At 33.3% G+C, this 16,987-nt stretch overlaps 2 protein-coding genes across 2 annotated transcripts in view; one reads left to right on the top strand and one right to left on the bottom strand.

Moving 5' to 3' along the window:
• Positions 1–1,853: 1,853 nt before the first annotated feature.
• Positions 1,854–4,723, top strand: LOC126742161 (uncharacterized). The gene is made up of 4 exons (XM_050448738.1): positions 1,854–2,040; positions 2,138–2,224; positions 2,395–2,466; positions 2,523–4,723. Exons 1-4 carry the CDS (start codon positions 1,974–1,976, stop codon positions 2,741–2,743), a joined length of 447 nt encoding a protein of 148 aa, XP_050304695.1. The 5' UTR covers positions 1,854–1,973; the 3' UTR covers positions 2,744–4,723.
• Positions 4,724–8,836: 4,113 nt separating this feature from the next.
• Positions 8,837–16,987, bottom strand: part of LOC126742159 (uncharacterized) — a 32,343-nt gene continuing 24,192 nt past the window's right edge. The window contains exon 6 of the mRNA XM_050448735.1: positions 8,837–9,124. Within this exon, the coding sequence (XP_050304692.1) occupies positions 9,107–9,124 (18 nt within the window). The 3' untranslated portion in view covers positions 8,837–9,106. The remainder of the gene's footprint in view (positions 9,125–16,987) is intronic.

The following is a 16,987-nucleotide window of genomic DNA, read 5'->3' as shown; positions in this document are numbered from 1 at the left end:
GATCTGGTCGGCCGCAATACATCTTCAGTTTTGTCTGCAATTGGTGGGGGCGCGTGCTATAGTAATTTAATAATTAGTATTTTTATTTTTGGGTGTATAGAAAAGGTTTTTTTAGTGGTTATTTATGAACGACTGTTCGATATTGGCAATTGTATTTTAGTTGTGTTTTTTTGTAAGTAGTATTTATTTATTTCTTTTTTATATCACTACATAATTTTTCTCTTTGAGTTAATATTTCATGCGCTTTCATTCTGTATTTCATTAAAGTGAATAATATTGAATACACATTTTTTTCTAATTAACGATTTTTATTGTTTGTCTACCCGAAAAAAAAGTTCACGCTTCGCCACTGATATAGTTCAGTGGAAAGATGTCTTACGGCGGAACGTACCGTCGGTTTATGATGTAATATACCAATTTGTTAATAAGAAATCGAAATCACCTTTCTTTAAACAAACAATCACGAATCAATAACAAATTTGGAGGCACTACAAATTTTTGCTTTTTCATATAGGTCTTTTTTGTGTTGCAATTTTGAGAATTAAGTTGTAGGTTCTAAAAACTCTTTGGCTTTACTAGAGACCATACACCTCGTGAAAGATAACACAACATAGCCAAATGACGAGACAGTTTTAGCACTAACCACAATTCTTTACTTTACTCTCGAAACATTCGACTCGACAATCCGTTAACGATGTTAGCATCTTCGGAAGAAGATTAAAACTAAACTTAGACTACTGACAAGTGGCCTTACATACTGAAGATGTAACTAACAGAGCAAAAACTACAATGAGTCTGGCCGAATAAATCCTAAACACTAACTCTGTACCAGAGAGGTAAACAGTCGTAACTCCATTTTTACTCGATATGGAGTTAATATCATTTTAGAACTGAACTTCTTCAATTTTATATTATGGTAAAAGTCCTGCGTTGTGGGTTTCCTGTATTTTCAGTTTTGAAAATGTAGTATCTCCACATATCAGTGGGGTAAAGAAACGTATCTCCTGATACGTTTCACTACGGCCAGTGTCGCAATGTGGTAAACAGTAGTAAGTCCGCGGAACGTAAAGTACCGGCAAAGTGCTCATAGTTAATTACTAATATTTTAGTGCTTGAAAACAATGGAAAGTGATGAGAGTGATAGCATGTTAAAACGTATTGTTGGTAAAAGAGTGCGTTTAATAATGGAGCAGGTGAAAATTGCAAATAATGACAATGAACTAGGTAATAATAATTACAAAAATAAAAAGTAAGGTTATGTTTATATTTCTAATGGTATTGAAATATAAACTTTTAATTTAATAAAACCACATTACTTTATTGGGGTGTTTAGTTCATATCAGGGTTTTTAGTATATTAAAGGTAGAATTTAAATTATTCCGGTTATGGTAATGATAAAGAATTTTAAAGTTAATGGACATACGATCTTTTACCTCGTTTACATAAACGTATTAATTAAAACCTCGTAAGTAATAGGTATGTGTTTACCTTACTTTTACCACAAATTAAAGCAAGTATCTATGTTATAACCAGGGTTAAAATAAATTGATTTTTTAATAAGAAAACCCAGCCCAAGCCCTTTTGGCATTTACATTTTTTTAAATCAGATATCGTGAGTTTTTTAAGTGTTAATTATAATTAATAATTTACATTTAAGAAAAATTATATTAATAAGATCAATCCAAAATCTCTTAAGCATTTAAGGGCCGGTGCATCAATGAAGGGTTATGACTGTAACCCAAAAGTTGAAAAAAACGTTTAACAAAAGTTTAACCGGGTTAAACTTTGAGTTACCATGGTTGAACATTATTTTTTTTACCTTTAACCCAGGGTTAAGGTGCTAACCCTGCATTGATAAATCGGCCCTAAGAGAAATATACATTCGCGTGCCCGTGTTTTGGATTAGCCCTGGATATGCTAGGCCATTCGTATTTTTTAGTTACTTTGGGTAATTTATAGGTAAAAACTGTGAAATGAAATGTCAAACTCCTACAAAATCATTTTCTGAAGAATCACTTAGCCATGTTTCGTCTGATAATGGTAAGACTTATTCTTAGTTTAAATTTGCAGTTTTTTTACAGAAATAAACGTGTCTTTAGGGTTTACCTAAAAAAAACTTTATGTGTTTTGGTTTTAGGTTCAGGTCAGTTGTCCACTTCAGAACCTAGTACAAAAACATTAATAACCAAAGAAAGGCTCTTGGAAAATGTTGAAGCATCTAATGGTAAGACTTCTTTTTCGAATATAATTTTATAAACTTTTTTCCAAAGCATGCCTCGTAGAATTTGATTTTTTTAGAATAAAAGTTTATAAAGTTTTTGGCCTAAAACGGAAGACTAAAATAATTACAATTTCACTTAAACCCAATAATTTTATAATCTGCTTTTGTTTTAGATTTAGAAAAGCCGGCCACTTCAGAGCGTAGTAGAGAAACATCCTTATTGCACAATATTCAAGCATATGATGGTAAGATAATTTTTTGATGTTTAGGAATTTTACGTAATTACCTTTTTTTGTTTTAGATCAGCCATCCACTTCTAGGGGATCGATTCTAGAATACATTGACAACAGTGATGATAGTTTAAAGGATCTTAACTACTGTCTAATTAGCGAAAATAGTGACGACGATGTAGAAAATTCTTACGAAGAAATCCGAAATGTGTTTTTTGCTCAAGATAACGATCATGACGAAACACATAATAAGAATAATGATCGGGGTATACAAAATAAAGACGAAAAATAAAATCAAGAAAACGCATAAGACAGATTGACAACTGGTGAAGCACAAAAAGGTCAAAAGCAACATTAAAAGGCGAAGAACATGTGACAAAAAAAGGGAAAAACCATTATGGCAAAGGCATTTAAGTCAGGCTGTGCACCTTGCAGAAGAAACTGCACCGAAAAAATTCCTGATGCTATAAGACAGATTTTCAAGAAATACTGGAGTGAAGAAAAGAATTGGCACATAAAAAGACAGTTTATTCGTTCGCACGTTGAGTCAAAACCCACTGAACGTCGCAGACCCAAAGACAACAGTAAAATTGGCAAAAAACAGACTATTAACTACTTTTTTGATGTGTAGTCGAAAGGTTAAACTAAAAAGTTTGATGTATGTAAAACTTATTTTTTAATATATATATGTAAACTTATATTTAATCCTTTGGGAATTTCGGAAACCGTTGTTCGAAATTCTTTAAAAAAATACACTGCCGGTGGCTTTGTTTCGAGGGATATGAGAGGGCGACATGTGCCACCCAACAAACTACCAGAGGAAGTTCTTAATGGAGTAAGAGCACATATAAAATCCTTTCCATCTTACGAAAGCCATTATTCTCGTGAAAAAAGTAAATGACAATATTTAGGGCCAGAACTAAGCAGCAGAGAAAAAATGTACAAGTTATATTTAGCTAAATGTGAAGACCACATTCCCAAACATCAAATAGCTAAGCTTTGGATATATAAAAAATGTTTTAATACAGAATTTAATTTGTCGTTTAAAAAACTTAGCTGATAACTTGAAATAAATGTGAGATGATAACTGAAACTGAAATACTAGCTGATAACTGAAAAACTAGCTGATACTTGCGATAAATGTGACAGCTTTATCTTAAGACTTAAAGACTCCCAAAGTAGTGAAAAAACATTTATCCACGAAGAATATGAAAATCATTTGAAGGAAGCAGATTCGCGATACAAAATCAAGAAAAATGTTAAAGAAAGCAAGAATTCAAATGACAGTATTAAGGTTATAATGCTAGATCTTCAAAAATGTCTTCCCACCCCGTACCTCTCAAATAATCAAAGCTTCTATTACTCAAAGCTGTGGACTTTAAACCTGACTATTTATGACTCAACAAATAATTTGTCATACTGCTTAGTATGGAATGAATCCGAAGCTGAGAGAGGGGGCAACGAAATCGCATCAGCACTAATTAAATGGGCAGTAAGGGTTCTTGCTGGATCTACTATAGAACACTTAATTATTTGGTCCAACCACTGCCCCAGCCAGAACCGCAATATTATTATGATGCTCAGTTATGTTTGTAGTTATACTAAAAATTTGTCCAAACTTGAAAATTATTGAACACAAATTTTTACTGAGGGGCCATACACACATGGAAGCTGATCACGTACACCCTACTCCTTGGGACTGGCAACAATTAATAAGATCCACAGGCGCAACTGTTATAAAACTAGATCTTTCTTTCTCTTAAACATGTTGACTATTTGTATAGTCAACCTAACTTTCCTTTTATTAATAAGAAGAAAAATACTGAAAAGCAAGACTTTTTGATATCTAAAGTTTTATATTTTCAAATTAAAGCTGATCATCCTAGCACAATATTTTACAAACTGAAATTTAACGATGAAGAGTTTAAAACTTGAAATGTGACCAGATCTGTTCGAAATCCAATGCCACTGCCCAATGAATTGCCTAGTCTGCGCAGTAACTTAAAGGGAATAACAAAGAAAAAACATGATTTTTTAATAAAAAGTTTGGAATGGGTTCCTAAGCAATTTCATGATTTTTTTTTTAAATCTTCCGATTTCTAAAGCAAAAGGCCAACATAGTTCCGATGAAGAAGATTTTTTATCTTCTATGAATCCCAATGTATTTGTTTAATAATTTTTTTTTTTAAAAACATTTTTTGCAAAGAAATTTATGTACATTAATAAGGTTAATCTAAAGAAATAAAATTGATTGTGCAACATAAAGCTTAAATTTTTATGATTACCTGTTCTTTTAAATAGGGGTAAAAAGTCGTAAGTCCAAAATTAAGATACAGTTTCTAAATTAAAATTAAAATACAAATTCAAATAAATTAAAAATAGTGGTTAATAAAAACCTTCATAACGATAAGTTAAATACCCCAATTACACTTTCGTACAATGTAAAATAATCACTCAAATCTTAAAGTGAATTAACGTAACAACTTATTTTCCTTATTACTTAAATATTCTTTTTATGGGCATACCATTGTTTACCTCTCTGCTATAGAACTAAACTATACAGTTGACGGATTGGATCTTTCTCTCTGTTATGAATGGTTTTTTGATTTTTGAATATTGTTAATCTTTCATATGCATCTAAGTTTCTAATATTATTAATTGGTTTAAGTAAAAAAGGCATAAAAAACAAGTAAAAGCTGACAAGGAGAACAAGATTGTTATTTTAGTGTACAGACAATGGTGATAAATATGTAGATACTGATTTTCAAATTTTTTTAAAAGACTCGGGTATTTTGCATCAAGTAACTGTCTCCTATTCTGCTGAACAAATGGGTAAAGCGCCTTAACCGTAGAATTATTGAGAAAACTAGGTGCTTATTAATGGATTCTGAGCTACCCAATAGTTTCTGGGCAGAGGTCGCTAATACCTCAGCTAATTTATTAAATAGGTCGCCCTTTGTTTAATTGGGAATACACCAGAAGAGAGGCTTGGAGTGAAACCAAACCTCTGCAAAGGTCATACACATACTCCCAAAAATATCCGTAAAAAACTTGACAAGAAACCATTGCCAGTATATTCATTGGGTATAGCACACAAAGTAAAGGCTACAGGTTATACAACCCACAAAATGGTAAAGTTTTTCTATCTAGGGATGTTGTATTTCTTGAACAAGAGAAAGGCAGTATGTTATTCAAAAATGTAAGAGATAAAGCTGAAAAACACTTTCTTGTACTTCTCGAGGACTCCTCAGAGCCTGAACTGGAACCTGACCAACAGGTTAATGTAGATGTCATTCAGCCTGGCGCAACTGACATTCTGAGCTGATTTCTGACCGAGATTCTGAGCCGGAGTCAAGTACAACGTAGGCAAGTGCTTCAGATGGAGAAGAAAGCATAGTGAATGTTCTATGAGTATGTTTCAGAAGAGGAGGAGTCAGCTTGAGAAAAGGCCACTAAGGAGCATAGATAATCATGACGTAAGCTCTGTCACTATAGCAGAACCCGCAGATTCAGAGACTGTAAAGGAGGCTTTAAGTAGACCAGAGTGAGACCAATGTTGTGTGGCTATAGACGAAGAATATTCTACCTTATTACAGAATAAAACTGGGGAGCTGATTAAATATTCGACAGACAAGAAGCCTTTGAAATACAAGGTAAAGGAGGATGCCAGTGAAAAGTTACTGAAACACAAGGCAAGGTAGATGATAAAGGGCTGCAGTCAGAAAAAGGGAATTGACTACAAGGAAAGATACTTTCCAATAGTTAGGTAAACCTCCATAAGATATTTACTTGCAATAGCTGCCGAATATGATCTTTATATTGATCAGCTTGACGCAGAGGAGATCTACATGCTACAAACTGAAGGTTTTGCAGAACGAAACAAAATTTGTACACTGCGTAAATCCCTATATGGTGGACTGAAGCAAGCCAGTAGAATTTGAAACCTTCAACTTAAAGATCGTCTGAAGAACTATGGCCTAACCCGATCCACAACTGATTTGTGTATTTACTACAGAATCATAGAAACCGTTATTTTGATTGTGGCAATTTACGTCGACGACTTGATGATTTTTTTCTAATAGCAATAAAGAGAAAAACAGCCTGAAGAGTAAACTGATGTCTCAGTTGAAAATGAAATGTATTGGAGAAGCTAGATTTGTATTGAGCATGCTGATCATTAGGTACCGTAAAAACAAGAAGATCTGGTTGGATCAGCAGTTGTACATTGAAGAGATAATTAAGTACAAAATGTGGTCAAACTGTAATCCTGTTGATAGTCCAGCCTTTTGGAAGAAGCTGTCCAAAAGTATGTCTCCAAAAAGTGAAGATGACATTGAGAAAATAGCTCATGTACCATATTAAGAAGCTATAGGAAGCCTGTTGTTCGCAGCACAAGTATCGAGGCCTGACATTTCATATGCTGTGAATAATGTAACTAGATTTACAACAAGATCCGAGGCCAATACATTGAACTGCAACCAAACGTATTCTTAGATACTTGAGAGGAACAACACAGAACAAATTAGGAGTTTGATGAAAGGTCATATAGTTGGTTTTACTGATCTGGGCCAGCAATGTTGATAATCGTTTTCTTCTTGAAGAATGGGGCTGCAATTTCATGGGCAACAAGGAGACAAGCTACAGTTGCTTTCCACCACAGAAAGTGAATATATGGTATTAAAAAAATATTAATTTCAATTAAAAACACACACTCGGCAGGTATTGACGGAATTGCAGTTAAGTTATTTATAAATCTTCCAGATTCTGTACTTGTAGACTTTGTGTGATCATAAATATTTCTTTTGACAGGGGAGTTTTCTCTGATATTTTGTGCACGGCTTTTGTGAAACCTCTTTTTAAGGGCGGTGACACTAACGACGATCCTTCTTGTTTTCGTCCGATTTCGTCCGATAAAAACTCTATCAAAAATAATTGAAAAAATGGTGAAAATTAGAGTGACTTTATTTCTTGAAAGACACAATTTTAGTACATAAGAACTATTTTGGTTTTCGGGAAGGAAAACTGGTGATGCAGTTTTTAATCTTTTGGAGACACTTTATTTGGGCTTAAACACGGAAGTGATGGCTGCGGCGGTATTTTGTGATTTTTCCAAGGCCTTTGATTGTGTGGATCGCAAAATATTGCAGCAAGTTAGCTTGCTATTGATTTAGAAGCTGTGCTTTGATGTGGTCTGAGTCATATCTAGCAACTAGAAGACTGCTAGTTAAGGACCAACACAGCACCTCATCTGTGCAGAATATCGATCGTGGGGTTCCCCAAGGATCGGTTCTTGGCCCTTTATAGTTTCTCATTTATCATCTACCTGGCGTCTATCAGTATTAAGGGATGCTTTACGTTATTTGCTGATGGCACTACTATATTGTGGCTAGGAACAAATAACAATGCATTGCAAGAAACAATAAATAATAATATTAAACTTAAATGCTTCATTGAATGTGGAGCCTATAATGAATAGAAAATGCTCCAAATATCCAGAGATTTTTATTGACTCAAAATTGAAATTTAAGACCCACATTGTTGCTTTCAAGGGGAAAATTGCCTCTGCTTGTTAAACTGTTAGAATTGTCCGCATTGAGGTTGGTATAGAGGTGGCTAGAAGTGTGTACTTTGTCCTAGTAGAGTCGTCACTAATTTTATTCTCTACATAGCCCTAATTTCAATGTTGAAAAAGTAGTCCATTCTTGCAGTGGAGTTAATAGATCAATGAGTAATTAAAGATACTTCCACTATCCTCCAATAAATTTATTTAAAATAGTAATCCTACATGTTTCGGACATATAACATGTCCGTCATCAGGGATACTATAAAAGAACCAAGGAAACTTATAAGATATAGATTCAAATTGTTAAACTACAAAAGGTATCAAAATTACTTACACAAATTAAGGGGATCCATCAATACATCTTACAGATCTAGTGCCTCAGACAAGGTTAAAACGACTAAAAATCAATAAAAATGGCATCCACAATATGATGAAAAGCTCAATTAATTAACAAATAATTGGACGTTGAAGACATAAAACTTACATTAAGATACATGAGAATGGGACCAAACATGGATTTACAAAAACTTTAAAATTACATTATTACGACAATACGATAATTGTTTTGTAAACAAGAACTGAAAACAAAAGAACCATATAAATTGTCAAACAATAGCGTGCGCCTTAGTTAAAGTATAGTACCTGTAATTTACAAAAATAGATTTCAATAAGTTGGCCAGAGTACCGCCACACATCATTTCCATTACCGCCATCTGTTAGAGCAGCAGCACGTCCTTTTAATGATAATAATCCGGATAAAAGGGCAAATCATCCTTATGTTATCAGATCAGGATTTGTCGGTGTTAAATTCGGAATCTTAAGTCTTATTTTTACTCTATAATTCTTTTTATTCCTAATTATATTACCTATTCTTATGCACCACACTATTTACTGTATAAATTAAACTTAATATAGCATACAAATAAAAACGTCTATAAGAGGCCAATGAACCTGACATAAAATTCTGAGAACGTTATGTGGGAATCACAGATGACAGATGATATTGTCCCTCCCGCCCTGATGTTCCACGCCATCTATTATTTGACCTGACCCCAATCCTTTCTTTTTGAACATAAATGCTTGTATCTGGTACTAGATGGTTCTAAAAACCTTAAAAAAATAGATGTTTTTGATTATCATTTTAATAGCTCTGTTATAATATAATTTAATTTAGAAAAAAACACTTTATATTTAATTTTGGTAAAGCACTTTAAGGTTGATTCATGTTTAAAATTCTTTGTTTGATGGGCCAATTTATCGTAGAGTTCATCGTTGATAACACAGCATTATGGATGATCGAACAACCACCTAAATTATGGTAGATTCTGATAATTATCAGAATATTGGCAACACTGGGTGGCAGACCTAATAATATACTTAAAAATAAAATTATTGTTCTTGCACATCCGCGAATAAACTAACAATTTACTTATTAAATAATATACTATATCTTATATACCATGTGTTAAAAAAAAGTCCCGGACCGTGATAATAACGTGAACGCTCCCTTTTATCGACCCAAATAAAATAATAGATTTCTTTCAGATTTATATTCGGAAGATAACTTCGCATATACAATCTCCTGTATATGCGAAGTTATGTTCATTCAGCTTCATAATAGTGTAGTAGAGATCAAAGTTATTTTCTTTAAATGGAATGGTATATACAGGGTGTCAATTTGAAAACTTCCCACCCCTATTATCTCGAAACGGGTTAGGTTTTTATAAAATCGCTAGGACACGTCGATTTTATTATCGAGGGGGAACAATTTTTATGCAGAAATCACTTCGCCTCTTTCAACCCCCTACCCCCCAGAACCTCCCTCTCAAAAATCTTAAATGGCAATAGGGGTTGAGTGATACCTCATTTGAAAGAACTTTTTATTCTCTACATTTTGGCACCTTATTTTTTAAATTTGAGTGCTGCGTTGCCAAGTTAGGGTTATTTAAACATTGTTAAATTACTTATTATTAAACATTATTCCTGTAAGTGTTTTAATTACGTTAAAGCTATGATTTGCATTGAAACATGTTATTTAGGTTAATATTATTTTTACTAAACATTTGCATAGCCGTTACAATTATGGTCTTTACAAAAGCACGCCTAAAATTTATTTTATTAACACATCTACTTTAAGAGGTGTTCAAAGTGTTCTCCATTGTTCTCCAAACAAAAATAAAGTCTATTCTCAAATTCTTCCCGAACATTCTGAAATACCTCTTCTGGAATAGCCCTACTTGCCTCTGTAATTCTTCTTTTTAAATCTTCGATATCATCAGGCTGAGTTTTGTAAACAACCGATTTTATGTGCCCCCATAAAAAAAAATCTAACGGCGTTAAGTCTGGTGACCTAGCAGGCCATTCTATCGGTCCCCTTCTACCAATCCATTGGTTAGGGAATCTGTTATTCAACCACTCCCGCACTGGCCGAAAATAATGCGGCGTAGCTCCATCTTGCTGAAAGTGTAGTTCGTTTTCTTGCAAAATGTTACCAACTTGATTTTCCAGTTCAGTTGTTATCAAAGGATCAATTACATCTTCAAGTAGGTGTAAGTAGAGCTCTCCAGTTAAGTTTTGTTCAATAAACAACGGTCCTATAACAGCATTTCCAAGAATACCGGCCCAAACATTAATTTTTTGTGGCCGCTGTGTAGCACCCTCTCTGAAAATGTGGGGATTGTCCTCACTCCAGTATCGACAATTCTGTCTATTGACATGGCCGTTTAGGAAAAAGGTACATTCATCACTGAAGCAAATGTTGCTTACCACAATGGCACGAGTGTTTATTAAGTTGGACATAATTTCGCAAAACTCTATTCTCCTATCAAAATCGTCCTCATGAAGTTCCTGTAAAATTTGCATCTTGTACGGATGATATTTATGTAACTGTAATGCTCGTCGTACAGTTTCATGTGACATTCCAGTTAGACGTGCTACTGTACGGAGAGAATTGGTGGGTTCTGCAACGAATGTTCCCAAAATCTCTACTTGAGCATCTTCGTTTAAAACACGCCGACTTGTCCTTTTTTTGTTTCCAACTGAACCCGTTTCATTAAATTTAGCTACTACGTCCAAAATGTATCTGTGACTTACATTACAATTAGGATTTCTATTATTAAAAACTTCTGCCGTTCTTCTTGCGCATCTTCCTTGCTCGCCATAAATAAAAATCATTTCAATTCTTTGCCTAAGCGTGTATACCATAGTAACTAACAATAACACACAAATTATCGAAATAAATTTTAACTGATTTAAATACCTAGTGACATTGACTGGTAGGAAAGTTCACTAAATACTATTTTAAATTTCGGATCATATCATCGAACTGTATTGAGAAGAATTCCATTGCAAACGAAAATAAACAAAAAAAAAAAAAATTAAATGTTTATCTTTCATGACCAAAAGAATTTGTCAGATAGATAAACACTTTCAGTGAGAAATGCACCGGTTCGCTTTATGGTCAAACACGTTCCAATAGAAATCATAGCTTCAACGTATTTAAAACACTTACAGGAATAATGTTTAATAATAAGTAATTTAACAATGTTTAAATAACCCTAACTCGGCAACGCAGCACTCAAATTTAAAAAATAAGGTGCCAAACTGTAGAGAATAAAAAGTTCTTTCAAATGAGGTATCACTCAACCCCTATTGCCATTTAAGATTTTTGAGAGGGAGGTTCTGGGGGGTAGGGGGTTGAAAGAGGCGAAGTGATTTCTGCATAAAAATTGTTCCCCCTCGATAATAAAATCGACGTGTCCTAGCGATTTTATAAAAACCTAACCCGTTTCGAGATAATAGGGGTGGGAAGTTTTCAAATTGACACCCTGTATATTTATATATTTTCCGATTCTGTGCAAAATTTTAACACAACTTTATGTAACATATACTGTAGCGTTTTATTTTTCTACTCCTTATGTTCACTAACGCTCCATTGATATTTCATTAATTTCAATAATTACATTAATAATTTCAGTCAACTTCTTTTATTTATATTTCTTTAAATTCACACTGTCAATGACACATTACTACTGTAACGCATCACTCTCCTGGTTTAATTATCCATGCTTTCTGTTGACGGTCCGTCACTTTTCTGATTGACTGATATTGACAGCTCAGGCGAGAGGTGGGGTCGTTACTGATTTAGTCGGTACTGGTCCATTTTTCGAGGACTTGTTCCCGTGTTACTGGTAGGAGCGCACGTAAAAGGCCAGTTTTTTATTTCCAAAGTTTGTGAAGCAGAAAGTGGCCAATATGGTTTGTAATTTATAGTCCTTAATCTTGTTCCTTTAGGGAACCGTTTCATTCATAATTCTGGTGAAGGATGCCCAAGATTTTGATGGATAGAGAATGAAACTTAGCGAGGTGAGTGTGTCACATTTTTAACGCCATTCATTTTGTATGGACAGTAAATACAATGGCAACCGTTGTTTCAGGGTTTTACTTTTCCGTTTTCCTCTTTATTCTTCTTGAATTGCTACAAATATTCAATCAATATCATAATTTAATACGTCAATTTCTTATCTATAATTTTAGTTATTTTTTGTTCAGTATTTTTCAGTATCTTTTTTGGTAGTTAAGTAGATATAACTCGGTTAAGGCTGATATGCCTTAGGTAAAAAGGTTCATGAACTTTCCCCTGCGTAATACAAATAAATATATACTAAAAACTTTAATAATTGCAATTAATTTTTCAAGTGCTGAAATCTACTTAGTAGCGAAATCATAATTTAAATGTTACTTTTGTCAAATTTATTTTAATCATATCAACATTATTCATATTTTAATTCATAATAAATTATTAACATTTAACAGATTAGAACATGAGGTGGATACATATCTTTGATGAAAATATAATTTTGTTGTATTGTTAAGATATTTTTTTTTGCCTCTTTAAATCTACTTTATCCAGGGTCATTTAATTGTTAATTGAAACCTATATACCAAGTAGTCTTTTTCTTAGTTTTCTTTCATTTATAAAAAAAAAAACTAAGTGGCGCCCTCTTATTTAATAGTTATAATGAAGTTTAGATTCTTTAATAGCCAGTCATAGTGAACCTTCGAACAATCCCAAGCCTCCAATAATTCTGAGCTACCGTCTGCTCGTTAACTTTACAGTGTAACTCTTGGCAAAATAGTAACACTGTAAAGTTAACGCCACAATACTATTCCTAACTTCCACAGATTAAAAGATGCAATAGTTTAAAAAATTATTATGTAAAATTTATTATAAATAAAACATGCAAATACTAACCCATAAAAAAAGAAATGATACAAAAAAGTATTTAAACAATAAACCTATTTAATTAAATGTTGAAAATTGCTCCCTTGAACGGTTTAGCAATGTGCCAAATTGTAATAAAAAGCATTTGGTACGTTTTCGAACATATCAGGAGTGATATTTTCGGCTTCGTCATATAAACTTTTTATATCACTATATTTTAAATGCCTCCAGAGAAATAAGTCTAGGGTGATAAGATCGAGGCTTCTTGCTGGCCATTAAATTTCACCTCTTCTGCCAATACAATGATTTGGAAAAGTGATAATCTAAGAATCTTCTTACATTATCTCCAAAATGAAGAGGAGCGCCAGTTTGTTGAAACTATATTTGATGAAAATTACCATTAGCATTTCTTCTTATATCTGGTACTCTTTGATTTTTCAGGAAATTCAATTATCGGGTGGCATTTAAATTATCCTTAATAAAAAATGGACCTATTATCCTATTACCAAATATACCTGCCAAACATTTACCTTTTCAGGATACTGCGAGAGTGTTTCACGTATCCAGTGCGGATTTTCATCTGACCAATATCTGCAATTATGTTGAATAAATGTGCCATTCATCATAAATGTCGATACATCAGAAAAAACAATGTTTTTAAAAATCGATTTTCTTCACATTTTTGCATCATGATAACACAAAATTCTGCCGGGTCCAGACCAAGCAGACAAAACAAAAACATTCATGTTTCTGTTTTGTCGCGACTTTGTCGCGACAAATCGAAAACATTTGTGAGACATTTCTCAGACAATTTTGTTTCGTTTGCAAATCTGAAAAGTCCCGTCTCAGGTCGATAAAGATCAAAAAGTCTGTGTATTTGACGATAAGTTGTCCGCGCAGTGTGGACGCGTGCGTGCGTGTCAAAACGAGTTAAGCAGTAGGAGAGGAAAAATGTACAATTTTTATCAAAATTAAGTGTGTTTTTCTGTTGTTGTGTAGTGATTAATAAATACTAGTGTATTTTTCTAAACATGTCGGGGGACAAGGAGTGGAATACACAAAATACATGCAAGTTAATAGAACTTTACAGGGAGCATCCGATATTATGTGACCCGAAAAATAAAGATTTTAAAAATCGCTACAAGAAAGCCGATGCATTAAAATTGCTAAGTTTTTTGCGAGACAAAAATAGGCCCTCGAAAGCTGGATGTTCAGGAGAAACACACTTAAGTTAATTAATATTTATTAATTTTATTTTTGTCGATCCAGTCGTAGCCATATATATGGAAAACTTTCTTTATTATGTATTAAATATCAATTTTGTTGGTTAAAAAATTAAGTAGGTACCTTTTGTTTCACAATTTTTTTAAAAAAAGTTTATCAAATTCAAAAACTAGGTATGTTTTAATCACTAAAACAGAGTGCTCCCACATATCATGTCAATATATTTTAACAGTATATTCCTGAACCAATTTTAAGGTGAAGTTTTTAGGAGCTGTAACAAAAGATATCTGACGAAGACAGACATAAAAAAGTTGTATTTTTAGTTGTTTAATCTAAAAAATTAAAAAAAAGAAAAATTATTTTTCCTGGCAAGTAGGAATTAAAAACGTGTTTCCTACTCTGCGCAAAATGAAGTGTTAGAAACTTAGATTATTATTTTCTTATCTATAATTAAATATTCTACAACATTCGATATAGTATACTGTTAGCGACTCAATATAATTTAAGTCTCCCGCGAAACCGTCGCATCTCGTAGTTTTCGCTCCCGACGAGATAATCAGAGCCATTTAGGATTAAAGCCGAATATAATTGGGAGAAAACAACATCTAACGCTATCTAGTTACGGACGACAGTAGTTTTTCCAGTAAAGAGAATAAGAGAAATCTGAAATAGCATGAATTTATACGGTCAATAGCGACATCTTCATTGAATAGCAATACCACAAAAAACATTCTAGCTGGAAAGGCAGTGATAGCAAGTATGAGACAAGGACGGAAATAGAGTCGAGAGTCGAGTATTTTCTACGTATTTCGGGAGCAGGAATATTTGAATATATAAGCGGGATCGTGAGGCAGAGCAAGGCAATTCAGTTCGACGAGACAACGAATACAGTTCAATTTAGTTCGGCGTTTAATACAAGCGAATATTTCATGCGCCATAGTGTCTTATAGTTAAGTTGCGACGACACGAGATGTAATTTACCTTTACTGCGCCACAATTGGAGACTGGAAATATTACTCTGTCAAATGGATATCAGGAAATTCTTTGAAAGAGGTTAGTCATAACAAAACAAAACCTAATATGATTATTTGATTTCTATAATGTTAACGAATTTTGAATATCGCAATTTTACTTTCAAAAATTACTGATATGAAGTCCGAACTAAAAGATATTTGAATGTGATATTATTATAGGTATCTTGATCTTTATTTTTCGTATTTTCGTCATAGGCCTAAACACCGTAATAGTAATTTTGTGTATCCATTTTTTAGGGACAACACGCGAAAAAAGAAAAAAAGGTCGGGAAAGTGGAAGCGGAAGCGATGAAAATGACAACCATGATAAAACTTCTCATGAAATGCCAAGATCATTGCATGCTAACATTGGACAAGCGTCACATACTCCAGCAGAACCTGTAAATATATCTGTTGCCGACTATTCTACTCCATCAACGTCCCAACAAACTTATGATCTCAACGACTCCTAAAAGTGGACAATGGCTATCATGAATCCCTCAGGGAGGGCATACATCACCCTTATTATTTAATTTATTTATTAATGATATAGTTAACTGTTTCCTGTATAGTCAGTGTTTGATGTTTGCAGACGACTTAAAATTTTGGAGGGTGGTTGGTAGTATTGTGGATCAAGAATTACTACAAGCAGATATGGATCGCTTAAATAATTGGTGTGAACAAAACAATCTTCATTTAAATGTTAGGAAATGTTGTGTTATTAGTTTCACTCGCAGGATCAACCGGTTTCAATCCAATTACTTCATTAATAATGAGCCACTGAATTATGTTGCTTCTATTGGGGATTTAGGAGTTATTTTTGATGAGAAACTCACATTTATTGATCATATTAATTCAATTTCTATAAAAGCATCAAAATTGCTAGGGTTTGTTATGAGAAACTGTTCATATTTCTCAGTCTCTTCAACAAGAAGGGTTTATTGCTCCCTAGTAAGAACTATATTGGAGTACTGCTCTGTAGTTTGGTCTCAATACCACCAGATTCATATCGATGCTTTAGAAAGAGTTCAACATAAATTCCTGAGATATTGTGCTCATAGAACTTTAACTGTTATTGAGAACCATGACTATTCTTATATTGAAAGTCAATTATCTATTCCGACACTGTCGCAACGCCGTAATATTTCTGGTGCTAGTTTTATATATAAGATCGTTAATAGGCTTATTGATTGCCCTGATCTGTTGGGTCGCATACGATTTAATGTTCCTCATCACGGGTTGCGCCATAATGTAACCTTTAACATTCCAATCCACAGAACATCCTATGGAATTAACAATCCTATGGATAGGTATATGAATTTGTTAAACAATTCGAATATTGATGTGTTTAACATAAGTTCCTTAATGCATCTAAAGAGGTCACTTACTTCATAATTGTGCATAAAATTTTGTATTTACATTCTTGCATATAAATTATTAAGGTTGTTTCTAGTATATGTAGTATAGGTGTTTTTTACTTTAGTATTAATTTTTTAAGTAGGTTTAGATTAT

This window comes from Anthonomus grandis, chromosome 11, assembly GCF_022605725.1.
Source record: "Anthonomus grandis grandis chromosome 11, icAntGran1.3, whole genome shotgun sequence".
Taxonomy (NCBI): Eukaryota; Metazoa; Arthropoda; class Insecta; order Coleoptera; family Curculionidae; genus Anthonomus; species Anthonomus grandis.
Note: the sequence above shows the minus strand (reverse complement) of the source record. Positions and strands in the feature narration are given on the sequence as shown.

Bases quoted from the DNA above. Each gene is read 5' to 3' on its own strand.
- LOC126742161 (XM_050448738.1), top strand. From the start codon at position 1,974: ATGAAATGTCAAACTCCTACAAAATCATTTTCTGAAGAATCACTTAGC. The intron at 2,041-2,137 runs GTAAGACTTATT...TTTTGGTTTTAG, and splicing joins CCATGTTTCGTCTGATAATG to GTTCAGGTCAGTTGTCCACT. The intron at 2,225-2,394 runs GTAAGACTTCTT...CTTTTGTTTTAG, and splicing joins AAATGTTGAAGCATCTAATG to ATTTAGAAAAGCCGGCCACT.